General features: G+C 39.0%; 1 protein-coding gene across 5 annotated transcripts in view; it reads right to left on the bottom strand.

Moving 5' to 3' along the window:
- CABCOCO1 (ciliary associated calcium binding coiled-coil 1) overlaps positions 1-1,585 on the bottom strand; it is a 144,444-nt gene extending 142,859 nt beyond the window's left edge. For all 5 annotated transcript variants that reach the window (XR_009005658.1, XM_057530914.1, XM_057530913.1 and 2 more), the window contains exon 1: positions 1,430-1,585. Coding sequence is in view for 4 of the 5 variants with exons in the window: in XM_057530914.1 (XP_057386897.1) it covers positions 1,430-1,510 (81 nt within the window). In the remaining variant the exon portion in view is untranslated. The remainder of the gene's footprint in view (positions 1-1,429) is intronic.
- Between the last annotated feature and the right edge of the window lie 12,368 nt (positions 1,586-13,953).

Genomic DNA, 13,953 nt, shown 5'->3' with positions numbered 1-13,953 from the left:
TATAAAAAGTGATTATTTTTTTCCTGGAACATGGCACTTCTTTGCATCTTTAAAAAAAAAAAAATTATGGGGTATTTTTTCTCGAAGTGCAGGCTCATTAACCCCAAATTATCAGTCCTTCTTACAAAGGACATTATCTGCATGGGAAACTATATACGTAGGTGTACACTGACAACTGTACATTCTCATAAGTAAGTTTTTGTATATACTTAAATAACACGATTTAATTGGGAAATTTCCTATGCCACTTTTGAAACTATATTACTTACATTAGCGATCACAAGGGGGTAATGGGGTTAGTAACCAGTTTATCACATTAAAATGTATTTTTAATGTATGCTAATTTCAAAAGGGTCATAGGAGAATACGCATGCTTTAGTGGTCTGCACACAGTTTTGGGAAGAATGGCTTGGGAATGACTTGCGTATCTCTGGGCAATGCACTGAATTCACTGGCTCTGCGTTTCCTCATTTATAAAACTGCAGCTAATACGTATCTTCTGTACCAAAAAAAAAAATGTTATTTACACAAAAAAGGAAGTTGAGCCTAGCAATGTTAATTATAACATTATTCACCTTCAGAGTCTTAAAAAAACAGAAGAAAAAACTTCTTAGGACAACATGATTGACTCAAGTATGTGAAGCTTTAAACATTTTTTAGTAATATCTGGCATATATTCTTAATTAAAATCTCAGGATACAAAGCTTATGAGTAACTCAAGTTACCTAGAACCCATTTATTACTAAGAACTGGTGTTCGGAGGGACGTGAGGAAAAATCTTTATTTTACACAGGAAACCACTGGAGGCCCAAGGACGTTAAATAGTTTTCCTAAAAACAAGGGGCTGATGAGCAACTAAGCCATAACCGGAAGGTCGATTTTCCAGGCGTTCCTCCTTTGTCCCATCTCCTATTATGTATTTATTATTTAGAGAAATACCAAAATAATAAGGGAAACACTGGCCTTCAAATATTAATCTATCCACTACCAATGAAAAGTAATTATTCCACGACAGCTTTTGAGCAACGGGAACTGTGATTATCTGAAGTGAATTAGTAGTAATTTCCAAAAGAGTCGGGCCCATTTAAAATTGCCAGAATTCCCTTTCAAGTGCTGAGAATCCGGGGAAAAGCACGTCCTTGGGAGGCCTTCGGGGCAACGAAGGAACCGTCCAACGGAAGGGTTTCTAGTTTACACTCGAGAGCACGAGGCGCGTCGAGCGGCAGGGCTCGGGGAGCGCGGGGCGGTGGCTCCGGGACCCCCTCTCACTCCCCCGGAGCCCGCGCCGCCCGGGACCCGCTCCCAAACCCTCCGCCACTCGGGTCCGCGCACCCAACCCCTGGCGGGTGGCGCCTCCCCGGGACCAGCCTCGGCCGCGGGCAGGGGGCGGGCGCTCGGGGGTCGCGGGTACCGGGCAGGGACGGCGTACCTCCGACTCGGGCGTGGTTCCCGCCGGAGTCATCCCCGCGGGGGTCGTCCCCCCGGGAGTCGTCCCCACAGACGCCGCCATGATCCAGCCGCCGCACGGCGGCCCCTCGTCGCCGGGGCAACCGGGGCGGGGCCGGGGTCGCTGGGCTGGGGAAGTGAGCACCACGCACAGCGGCTTCCGGTCCGGAGCCGCGTCCCCAGCTGGGAAAGGGCTGGGACCCGGTGGCGGTGGGAGCGGGGAGACCCGGGCCGGGCCGCTGCGGGGCGCTCTGCCGGAAAGGCCCGCGGCGGTGCCTTGAATCACCGAGTAGAGACAGACTCGTTCCTTTTAGTAAGAGTGAAAAAAAAGAAAAGAAAAAAAAAGCAAGTTAAACGAACTAGTGTACGTGGAAGTGACCACTGCGAACACATAGCAAGTTCTCAATAAGTATTAAAGTGAGATATATTATTGGAATTGACCCTTGATTGATATTTGATATTAAGGAATTGTCATTTTAAAGCGTTAGGAGGTTATTGTCATGTTTACAAGGAAAAACAGTCTTTATCTTCTAGAGACAACATGCTGAAAGATTTAGTGATGATGAAATGATAAAATGCCAGCGATTTACTGCAAAATCATGAGGGGTAGATAAATAATGAGTGGAGGTACAGTGGAAGAATCAAGATTGGGTACATGGAGGGGGTGTGGTCATTATACTATTATTTCTACTTTATATATATTTGAATTTTTCCGTAATAAAAACATTGAAAAACAATACATTTAGTAATAGTATCAGTAGTCTTCTCTGGATGATAGTACCTGCTTTGATAATGAACTGTGCTTTGCTTATATTAACCTGCGTGGGAGTTGCTATGCAGGAAGCTTACTGCAAAAAATCAGACATTATTTAAATGCTTCACTTTCGCCATCTGTAAAATGAGATAATGACAGTGTCGGCCTCATTGCATTACTGTGAGGATTTAACATGTTAATATATGGGAATGTTTAGAATAGTATCTGGTACCTATAGTCAGATATTATTAGGATTAGTATTAGTTTGTATGTTTCTCTTGACTTTAGTCCATCCTGTACAACACCTGCCAAAATAATATTTCCATCATAGACTTCTTCTTACATTTGCCCACTGCCTTTCAAACCAAATTGAACACTTTAGCTTGATATAACCTCATGATAATTGTGCCTTTCCTTGTCTTACTGTTAAGATTTTGCACACAGTTTGTACTAACTGGTGTTTATGAATTGTCTCTACTTTTGTATACATTTGATTAGTCTTTTAAGTGGACTGTGGAGTCCTCCTTTCCTTGATATTTTCATGCCTAAAGAAACTGGTTTAGCTCTTAGTACAGAATATTCACTCAACAATGAGTTTATGATTTCTAACACTGTTTAAAAAGGACTATGTTAGACTTCCTCAGTTAGTGAAAATATAGTCAATTTTTAGTGATTGCCAGAGTTAATACTTAAGTGCTACCACCTTGCAAACTCATTACAATGCTTAATTATTTGATTTTTTCCTTCTGATGGCTACTTCAAAGAAATGGAAAACAACGGGTCATCTTCTGCTAAGTAAGAACCCTTCGCATTCTTTAAATTTAGCCTTTGGTACATTGCTAAAGCATTTATTTCTCTAAACTGTAGTTCTAGTTTTCTCAAATGTCTGATTTATTTTCCTGGCTTTTAATTGTTCTGCCATTTCTTTGACAGTGTTTATGTTTTCTTCACCCCTTTTTGTTTTTGGACCCCAGAGCTAGATGGAGGACTCCATTAAAGATGGAATCAATTCTAACAGTGATAGGAGGGTTACCCCAGGGAGGGGGGAATTGTTTTGTAGGAATTTCAATTTTACTGTATTTAATATCATAATTTATTGGAGAAGTCAGTTTTGAGGAGGTAATTTAATTTTACGGGGCACAATTTTTTTGCCCAGTAAGGAGTGGTGTTGAAAACCCATTAGCCTAAAGGTTACTTTTAATTTGCACAAGTTGAAGCTGATTTTAGCTTCTCACTTCTTTTGTACGGAGGTGCCAACAAGAAAGACACATCTCAGTAGGTGATATGCTTTCTTACATGGAAAGGTCAGTTAAGTCTTCCTTCTCAAGTCTCTTTTGAAGATAAAGGCTTCTCACTGAAGCCTGAAAATTCCATTCGTTATCTTAGTTTATTGTTTTAGGGCTAGCAGAGAAAAGGAAACATATGGGTCTGGTAGTTTACAATTATTTTCTTTTAAAAGACCTCTGACTTTTAGCACATCACAGTGAAATATGGGGTAGCTTGATACTATTATTTGCTCAATTGGATTGGCCCTTGTTCTAATGAAAGTACTCCAATCTACACACCTATAAACCTATGAGTAGCAGATTTTACAAATGGAATCAGATTTTCTTGAAGAGGGATATTTTCATAACTTTACCAATTGATGTATTGGATGTTTAAAATAAACCATACCAGAAAAACATTTAGGAAAGGGCTGGATAATTTTATAATGGGTATTGATGATCTGGTGTGACAACATAAGACAATGAAAACCGATGGTGAGATTCCATCTGTCTTCTTAGGGTAGGGAAACGTTTCTACTCCACTCCTCATGATTTATGTGTTACTGGCTCATTTTAAGTATAAGTGAAGTTCTTTAACAATAAATGAAATAATGTCACTAATGAGATTAATGACATATTAGTAGTTCTAACACTGTGATTCCTGAGGTCTTCAATCTATTAGGTGACACCCGTGATAGTCTAAGAGGATCAGGCTGGAAAAATTCCAATTTGAAATAATACTGAGAGACCACAAAATTGTGGAGGTGGAATTTAGATAACACTCTGTATTCAAGCCTTCAGATACATTTGTTAGATGTAGAAAGAAAAACTATAAAAAGCATTTTAATTTGTGAATAATCGGCTTCACTCTTTGTTACATATTTAATTTTTAGCCAAGAAAGTATTCCAATTGCTAATCAATTTTGAAATATATTTCATTTTCTTAACCTTTACATAATTCTCAAATCTGGTCTTCTCATTTCAATCAAGTGCCTTAATCTGTTCAAGTCATATTTGAGAACATTTTGAAGTCTCACCTTAATAAAGCACTTTTAGGAGATGGCATAGTAAACCTACTGCAGTAGAATGCATTCTATGACTGACTATTATTGGTGGGGGGGAGGGGAGTGTAATGATTTTCAATTAACAGTTGGTATGATTTTGACCTTGTTCATGTAATACTGTGTCCTGTCTTCAAAACTCTATACTCTCCCATGGGGGGCATATCTGTTATTCTTTCTTTCTCCAGTTATTCCCTTTACAGTGGATCCTTAGGCCCTTCAGATGAAAATTCTGTTTTTTTCCCAAATCAGAAAATACTCTCTTTTCCTAACCCAGAGACCTCTTTAAGACAGTTTTGTAACTTGTTCCTTTTCTTCCTGATAATCTTAAAAAAAAAAAAAAAAAAAGCGTCTCTTACTCATCACCTCTCCTTAACCACTCCACGCCCTGCAATTGGTCTCTTACCTCCTTTGCTCTCCTAAAGCTCTCCTCTCAAGGACTGCCCCTGGGTCCTGTCTTCCTTGGTGTGTGGACATTCTCTGTTTGTTCCTGCCTTCTCCACTTGACCTTGTACCCTGGAAGGCTGACCCATCAGCTGGATTTGCCACGTTCCTCACCCTCAGACTTGTGATTGGGTTTGGCCAGTGGGAACACCATCAGATTCATGGTAGGAAAGTGAGGTCAGGGTCATTTACTCTCCCTGTTTCCTTCCTGCAGGATTACAAGTTGGGAGTGGCTGGGTTCCTACACCAAAGGACTTGATGGCTGCTGCTGTCCCTCAGCCCCTCCATCTCCTCTTCAGGCCTAGGGGTAGTTATGTCTGCCTCCTGCTGCTGAGCCCCAGGCTGCTTCCCCATCTCTTGTTGGTTTCCCTGATGTCTGCCCACGTGTTTATACATAGCTCCTTTACCAAAATCCCCTCAGTTCCCACCTTTGTGCCGTCTGTTTCCTGTTGGTACCTTGGCTGACATTGGCAAAAATTAACTCCAAAACATTTAATGTGGAAGACTAAGCCTGGCTTGATCAACACCCTTGCCGTCCTCCACTTAGTTGTTGTGCAATGAGCAGTACTGTCTGTAAGTGACCTTGAACAATTACCCAGGTAAGACTGTATCTCACTCCCATCCATTCTGCATGTGGAGGAACTGATGGTTTGCCTCAGGACTCATGGCCAACAGGGGAGATTATAACTCCCCATGGGTCCTGTGCTATCCATGTCCTGGGCAGCTGTCTGTCCCAGTCTTGACAAGACTTCTTTAAAAGTTGCCCTATAAAAAAGGCAAAATAACAGATCACCTGGGCCCCGCCATCCCTCTCCATGGATGATGAGGGAGTGGGAGGGAGGAGCAGTGCCTTCCTCTTCTCTTCTTGTTGATCCTGGCCTTCAAGGTTTGACCTTTCCCAATAAAACCTCCCCTGTGCCCTGCGGTGTTGGGGAATTCACCTGGAAACCGGGAGGGACACACTTGGCAGGGGAGCATGCTTGTGAGAATGCATGTCATTCACAGATTCACTTCTCCCTGCATGTGGAGATTTATAATTTGCACATTAATTCTTTTCATTTAAAAATTGTTCTTTATTGTAGCATTTACGTTAGTATTTTTACCACTCCTTTTACACCTCAGGGAACTACTTTTGAGTCCTTGATCCATATTTGTAGACTAGTAGTTTAATGCAAAAAACAAGTGAACAAACCTAAGCAACGAGACACACCTTAAGTGAAAATGCTTCCACTGAAAAAAACTGCACCGTTTCCAGAACGTTCATCCAGGCAAACGGATGCAAATTCCTGAGGTGCAAGCAGAATCTTTAAACACATGATTTGAGTTAGTCATAAACAATTTTTGTGAAACTCAAAATTTATCCTACGTTTTACATTTGTGAAATATGTATGATCAAAACAGTTTCACTGATTTTTTTTCCTCCTAAGACTGCCTAAAAGTGACTGGGTACCATTTAATTAATGGCAGGGGGCTCCATTGCACTTTGAATATATTTTTGAGAAAATTTATCCTGGGGGTTCTGGGAAGGGCCTTGGCTGAGCAAGTATTGCCCCCTTCTCTGTGCTGCCTCCCGCCCCACTCTACTTTTAAATATAGCAAGTCTAATTTTACCTGTTTTACATAATAGCTTTCTTGTGAATTTAGGATTTTGAGCTTTAAAAAGTTTGAAAGCCATTAGGTAATCTCTAAGGAAACTTCATCTCTGAAAATTCTAGTACAGTATAATTTCCCAAAGCTTTCACAGGCTGAAATGATCACTTTGGCAAACACACAATATTACTATTATTAAACATTTCTGATGTATATGCATGTTTATGATTGTAGGGAAGGAAAATAACATTCATTATCTCATTTAATCATCAGAATCCACTGTCATGGTATTCCACATAGCATTGCTTTTGATCGAGGAACTTACTTCCCAGCAAAAGAAGTGCAGCACTGGGGCCACGCCCATGGAATTCACTGGCCTTACCATATTCCCCCTATCATCCTGAAGTAGCTGGCTTGATGGAACAGGGGAATGGCTTTTTGAAGACTCAGTTACTTTGCAGGCCTGGGGCAAGGTTATCTAGATGGTTGTACACGCTCTGAATCAGTATCCAATATATGGTATTGTTTCTCCCACAGGATTCATGCATCCAGGAATCAAGGAGTGGAAATGGGAGTGGCATAACTATTACTACCTTAATGACCCACTGGCAAAATTTTGCTTCCTGTTCCCATGTCCTTATGCTCTGTTAGCCTAGAGGTCTTAGTTCCAGAGGGAGGAATGCTTCTACAAGGAGACACAACAATGATTCCATTGAACTGGATGTTAAGACTGCCACTGAGCCACTTTGAACCCCACACTTCTGAATCAACAGGCAAAGATGGGACTTACAGTGTTGGCTGGGGTGATTGACCCTGACTACCAAGGGGTAATTGGGCTACTACTCCACAACAGAGGTAAAGAAGAGTATATCTTGTATACAGGAGACTCCTTAGGGCCTCTGTTAGTATTACCAGCCCTGTGATTAAGGTCAATAGAAAACTACCAAAACCCAATCCAGGTAGGACTACTAATGGCCCAGACCCTTCAGGAATGAAGGTTTAGGTCACCCCACCAGATAAAAAACCATGACCAGCTGAAGTGCTTGCTGAAGGCAAAAAGAATATGTAACAGGTAGTGGAAGAAGGTAGTTATAAATACTACCACCACTGATGAGTTACAGAAACAAAGATTATAATTGTCATGAGTATTTTCTACTTACCTTGTTTTGAATGTGTTTGTGTGTGTGTGTGTTCTTTCCTCTCTTATTCCCTTATGTAATATAAGGTGTACTGACTTTATATCACAGTATTTATGAATTATTAATTTTACATCACAGTTTTCAAGTTACAGGATATCAAGAAGACTAAACAGAAAAAACAAAAAGACAAAAACTCTCTGTCCGCTCAAAAAGTCCATTTTAATGAGGTACTAAACCTAGATTCTATTTCAAGACATAAGAACCCACTAATTAGTATATTGGAAGGCTTTTTGTCTATGCAAATTTGAGAACTTAAGATCTGCAAAGAGCCTGATATTATATGTGATGTTTCTTTAACTGGAAATCATATCCTACTGGTTGATGGTTAATAGTTTATTAGAAAGTGGTAAGTGCTGTGGGGAAAAACAGAGCAGCTTGAAGGGGGATCAGAAGTGTGGGGTTGGGAGAGTCTGTGCATATTGAAATTTCAAGTAGAATGGTCAAGATAGGCCTTGGAAAGAGATGACAATTGAGCAAGCTTATCATCACCATTATCATAACTAGCATTCTGGCTAACTGCTTTCTGTGCATTTCTTATTTAAATTTCATAACAGATATAGTCACTGAAGCTTAAAGAAGTTAATTATTTACCCCGTGTAACATAGCTATTTAGTGGAGGCTATAGAATTTAAATTCAGGACTATCTGATCAAGGGCCACGTTGTGCATCCTGTACTGTGTCTCAAAGCAGTGGTTTCCTAACTGTATTTGGAGGTTGCAGTGACATTTGATTTGACATTAGCTTTTCAAAGCATCTATTATTAGCCATATCTTTAAAACTCAGTTTAAAACCATGTACTCAAATATATAATAATTCACATGTTGACATATTGGAGGGTCTCAACCTGTTAAACTAAGGGTTAAGTACTTTTTGCACATGTGCAAATTTTTTTCCACTTCTGTGCATATATTTGAACATTGTACAAATGTTTCATTGTCTAGGAATGTTTAAATTTTGCATGATTAAGAAAATTCAGGTGTTAGCAGGCCTGTTCAACATAAAATTGTAAAACAGCTCGTGTAGCACAAGGTAGGATCGGGAATGTCTGCTGATTGTGTGTTCTCATTATAGTGGAATCATTGACAACTCATTGAAAAAAAGAACCAATAACATGTTTATATAATGTCATATGAATGGTAATTCTAGCACCATTGGTTAGGTTTAGATGCTTTTTTGCCTGACTTATAATTGAGATATATATATAATTGCTTTTATTTTAAGCTCTGAATTACTTAATTGAAGAATATCCTGAGACTACAGGGAAACTTTTTCTTTATTTTAATCTACCATTTGCAATTACTTAATGTAGGTCAAGTTTTTTTATTAATATTATGAAGCCAAGTCAGAATATTGGAATAAATTCAATATTGAGACTGACATGGCTGGAATAGTCTCATTATGTTACTTTTTATCGTTAGAAACAAATATATGTTATACTAAGTAAATATGTTTATAGTTATAATAAATGCATGTTAAAATAGACTATATACCATACATTTATATAAATAATATAACACTTTCATCTATTTACATATTGAAGCTCAATTTTTAAAAATTCAGTAGGAGGGGGTATAGGTTGAAATCTATTGATATAAACATGGAAGTAGTTTCTACAATGACAATTACCTAGGGAATTAGGAAATAACGTAGATTGTGCCCATAGTTGCCCTAAATGAAGCTAGGAAATACTGCTCCATTTTTAAATATAAATAGTCCAATAAACAAAATCATGTGTTTTCTCTCATTTATTTTAATCTATATAATCGTGACATCAAGGAAACAGAATAGTACAAAAACCTTCATGATTTCATTACTCAGTCGTTGACTTTAGGTGACTGAACTTGGAAGGAGGTGATTGCTGGGGTGTTGGTGGTAAAGGGACAATTCACTTGACTTTGAGATTGCCACTGCTGTGCCTACAGGTCTCCAAACTTTACCCCTTACCCCTCAACTCACTTGGGGACTTACACCTGAAGTTCACCTTCTTATGTAGGCAGAATGTAAGTTGTTTTCTGCGAGGAATATGAGAAGTGGGCATTCATAATATTTCTTTCCATGAGTATTACTTTAGCCACTAGAGAAAATTATCTTCAGTGGTTGATTAATATGTTGAAAATAGCTTCATTTATATGGAAGCCATGTCTTCATGTGGAAAGACTGAGATAAAATATTAACCCAAAATTTGTATTGAATTAGTGGAATTATTGAAATGGATTGAGGTAATAAGAAAAACAAAAATGCTCCAACTAGAAAAACAGACAAAGGTATGTACTGGTACATCTTAAAAGAAAAAACATTAATGAAAAGAAACACATGAAAAAGGTTCAACCTCAATAAAGATAAAAGAAATGCAAGTTAAAACAATCATAGTATCTCTTGCCAATCAAAATTCACAAATTCTCAGGTACTTCTTGTGGACCTGTGAATTAATAGAGTTTCTGGAAGTTCATACGACAATATGCATAAAAATATAAAGATTCGCATGCTCCTTGACCTGGAAATTACATTTTTAGAAATGTGTCCTACAGACATACCCATAACTATCTGAAAAGCTCATCTGTAATTTTTGGTATAACATTGTTTATAATCGTGGGGTTGGGGAGAGAAATAAAATAATGTCAAATAATGGGGCAAACATAAATTGTTAGATCCATAAAATGAAATTCTATATGGTTATGAAGTATCATGTTTGAGAAATTGTTCATGATTAATAGAAAGCACAGCACAAAGATATACACAGCATGATACTCATTTATGTATCTGTCTGTATACATATACTAATATATATGTATAATATATATAGTATGTATTATATACATATTTAGTAAAAGAACTGGAGGAATGTTCACTAAAATATGTGGTGTCTTTGTGTGATTTGTCTTTTTTTTGCTTATTTGTACTTTGCAAATTTTCCATAATAAACAGGCAGCATTATTTTTTACTTTTTAATGGAAAATTTCAAACTTACACAGCAGTACAGAGAACCAGTATAATGAACCTCCGTGTATCTATCACTCCATTTCAACAACTATCAACCAAAGTTTAAAAAAGAAATTTTTTTTTGAAGTTCAATTACCCACAAACCATTGTACCCAAAGCTCCTGGAGCTACTTACTGTGATTCTTCATGGAGGATTTCTCATATCTTCCCTCGAAAAATATTTTGTTTCCACTGCCTAAATCCTGTTTCTAAAACATTGGCTTAGTCACCAAAAATTTTTGTTAAGAGAAAGCTCAAAGCATTTCAGTGTTGTTAGTGAAAATAATCAATAAAGTGATTTTTAATTTTTTTACCCAGGTAAAAGCCACATCTCTGTTTCTGGAAGTTTATCACTGTTTCTCTGAATATATAAACAAGAAGCTTATGAAAAATGAGATCCAAAAGGCAACGTGGCCGGTTGTGTGAGGTCCTTGCATCTCTTTCTTCATTTAGTTTAGGGACTAGGCAGAATTTGGTAAAGCATATGTAAGTTAAAGGGTCCATATACTCTGCAATCAGTTTGGGGAGCACTTTCATTCTTGAATTCAGAATCTGAAATACAGAATGTGCTGTGCAAGCAGATGTTGATAAGCAGGTTTTAGGAGAAGTTAAGAGCCAGCCATGTCTGCCCCAAAGGATTATGTGCTTCCACGCAAAAAACAGATTCCCACGAGTTTAAATATTTTCCCCACTGAAGAATGAACGACACAAAGAGGTGCAAAAAACACCATCTAGTATGTTTATAACTAAAAACCTCTCTTCCAGACTCCTGTTTTTGTATCAGCTTTAAAGGCACATTTTCACACTGCATGTTAGTGGGAGTGTGTGCATTTTGATGGACTAACCCCTCTGGTGAACTTTAAATGTGTGCTATCTTTTTAAATCCTAGATAACCTACTTTTGGAACGTGGAAAATTGTTTATTTCTTTTATTTCCATAAGGCCCAATACTATGCTTCCAATGCACTCAGTAGAGCTGGACCATAAAAATAATAAATGTGTGACAACATGAATATAAACATAATAAATGTCATGCTTTCACGTGGCAAATTGTCAATATGTATTGACATTTGTTCTTATGGCATCTATTAAGGCCACACCATATTTATTAACTCTGAGTTGATTACACTGCTCCATTAACTTGTTAATTTCATTTTAGTTTAAGAGGGATTTTAGCTGCTGAATTAGTTTAAATTTTATGCACAAGCCCAGAAGTCCTTGGGCAGTGAACACATTGCATATATATAAAATAAATAATTAATGAAGAAAAGTTGTTTTGGAGAAGCAGAAAACAACAGAATCAGGATCAGATAACTTTTTAATAACACAAACTGAGAAACTGCTCATTGAGATTATAGTCACAAACTGTGTCAGGTATGTTCACAGGCTTTTTAGTAAAATACTTTGGAGTAGAAATACTTATATCAGAGGGAAACATTACTTCAGTAGGAAAACAGATATTGAGCCCACCTGGCCAGTGAGAGAAATAAAGGAAGATGCATATAAGGCGCAAGGCGGAGTAAATTTGTTTCTGAACTAATTTTAAACATGATATTGCAGCAATTTCATGAGAAACATGTTCCCCTTCTGATAAATCCCACAAAAGTTGCCGAAAAAGACTAGTTAAGAGAGACTATATTGGCTGAAGTCTGTGTAGCTGAGCAGGACCCTATGGGACTATCCTGGGGTAGACCCCTCCCCCATACCCTCTGCTTTAGCTCCTCTCTGAAGTACCTAGGTAATAGTATCTGATGCACATCTCCTGAGTTGTTTTACAGGTACTAAAACCCCTACCAAATGGAGGGAATTAACTACTTAATGACCAGGAGCACCATAGCCCCAGACCTACTGGGATCTTGAGGACTGATAGTGTTAACACCTGTGACACCGCCCCGTTACCTCACCATCAACCAATCAGAGAGATGCGCACGAGCTGATCACGTACCCTGGGGCGTTCCTCTCCCGCCTTGCCTTTAAAAGTGACTCGCAGGAGGCGTTTGGGTTTTTCGAGCATTAGTTGTCCCGGGCTCGCAGTCCTGCAGAAACGCTGCACTTTCCTTCACTACAACCCGGGGCCAGTAGATTGGTTTTACTGCGCACAGGCGAGCGGACCCAAGTTTGGTTGGGTAATAATTTTGGCACCCAAAGTGGGCCACGGTCCCGAGTGGATGTCTCCCCTTGGCACGTTGACCCTGACTGGTGGTGGCTCCCAGGACCTGTCCAGCAGCTACCTGAGCATCTTTTCCTCAGGGATGGTCCCCAGCTCTTGCTGCCACACTGGCGTCCTTGGCCCACAGCGCTTCTGTGGTGAAGAAAACAAGGCACTCGCATTGGCCGCTTGAGACGTCTTTGGTGAGTAATGGGACTCGCGTGTGATTACACCACGGTATCCTTCCCTGTTGCACTGCCCTCGCCTACGGCAGAGCGTTGGTTGGGATTTTCCGTTTTGGACAGTCATTTTGGCTTCATCTCCGATGGGGCATTAGTTGGGGTTCTCCCTTTTAGATAAAGCATGGTCCCACGGCTGCACCTCTGACTGCCGGAGCAGTGGTTGTACCTCCCCCCACCCACCCACTGGTAACCACTAGTTTGTTTTCTATATCTGTGAGTCTGCTTCTTTTTTGTTATATTCACTAGTTTGTTGTATTTTTTAGATTCCACATATAAGTGATATCATATAGTATTTGTCTTTGTCTGACATTTCACCTAGCATAATGCCCTCCAAGTCCATCTATGTTGCTGCAAATGGCAAAATTTCATTCTTTTTTATGGCTAATACTCCATTGTATATATATATATATACCACATCTTTATCCATTCATCTGTTGATGGACACTTAGATTGCTTCCATATCTTGGCTATTGTAAATAATGCTGCTGTGAATATAGGTGCATGTATCTTTTCGAATTAATGTCTTTGGTTTTTTTGGATACATACTCCTGGGTCATCTGGTAGTTCTATTTTTAGTTTTTTGAGAAACCTCCATACTGTTCTCCACAGTGATTGCACCAATTTACATTCCCACCAATACACATTCGTGTATTGCTGAGAACTTGAATTTTGCAAACTGTGTCAGATTAAAGGACATCACTAGCTGTTCTCAAAACAATATATGCTAGCAGCTGCCAACTGCAACCTTACTGTCTGAAGGTCTCCTTTTGTAATCATGAAACCTTTCTCTTACTTTAGGAATAGTAGTGATAAACAAGACAGCTC

Source organism: Balaenoptera acutorostrata, chromosome 16 (genome assembly GCF_949987535.1).
Source record: "Balaenoptera acutorostrata chromosome 16, mBalAcu1.1, whole genome shotgun sequence".
In the NCBI taxonomy this organism is placed as follows: domain Eukaryota; kingdom Metazoa; phylum Chordata; class Mammalia; order Artiodactyla; family Balaenopteridae; genus Balaenoptera; species Balaenoptera acutorostrata.
The sequence above is the reverse complement of the archived record's forward strand: the minus strand, read 5'-3'. Positions and strand labels throughout refer to the sequence as shown.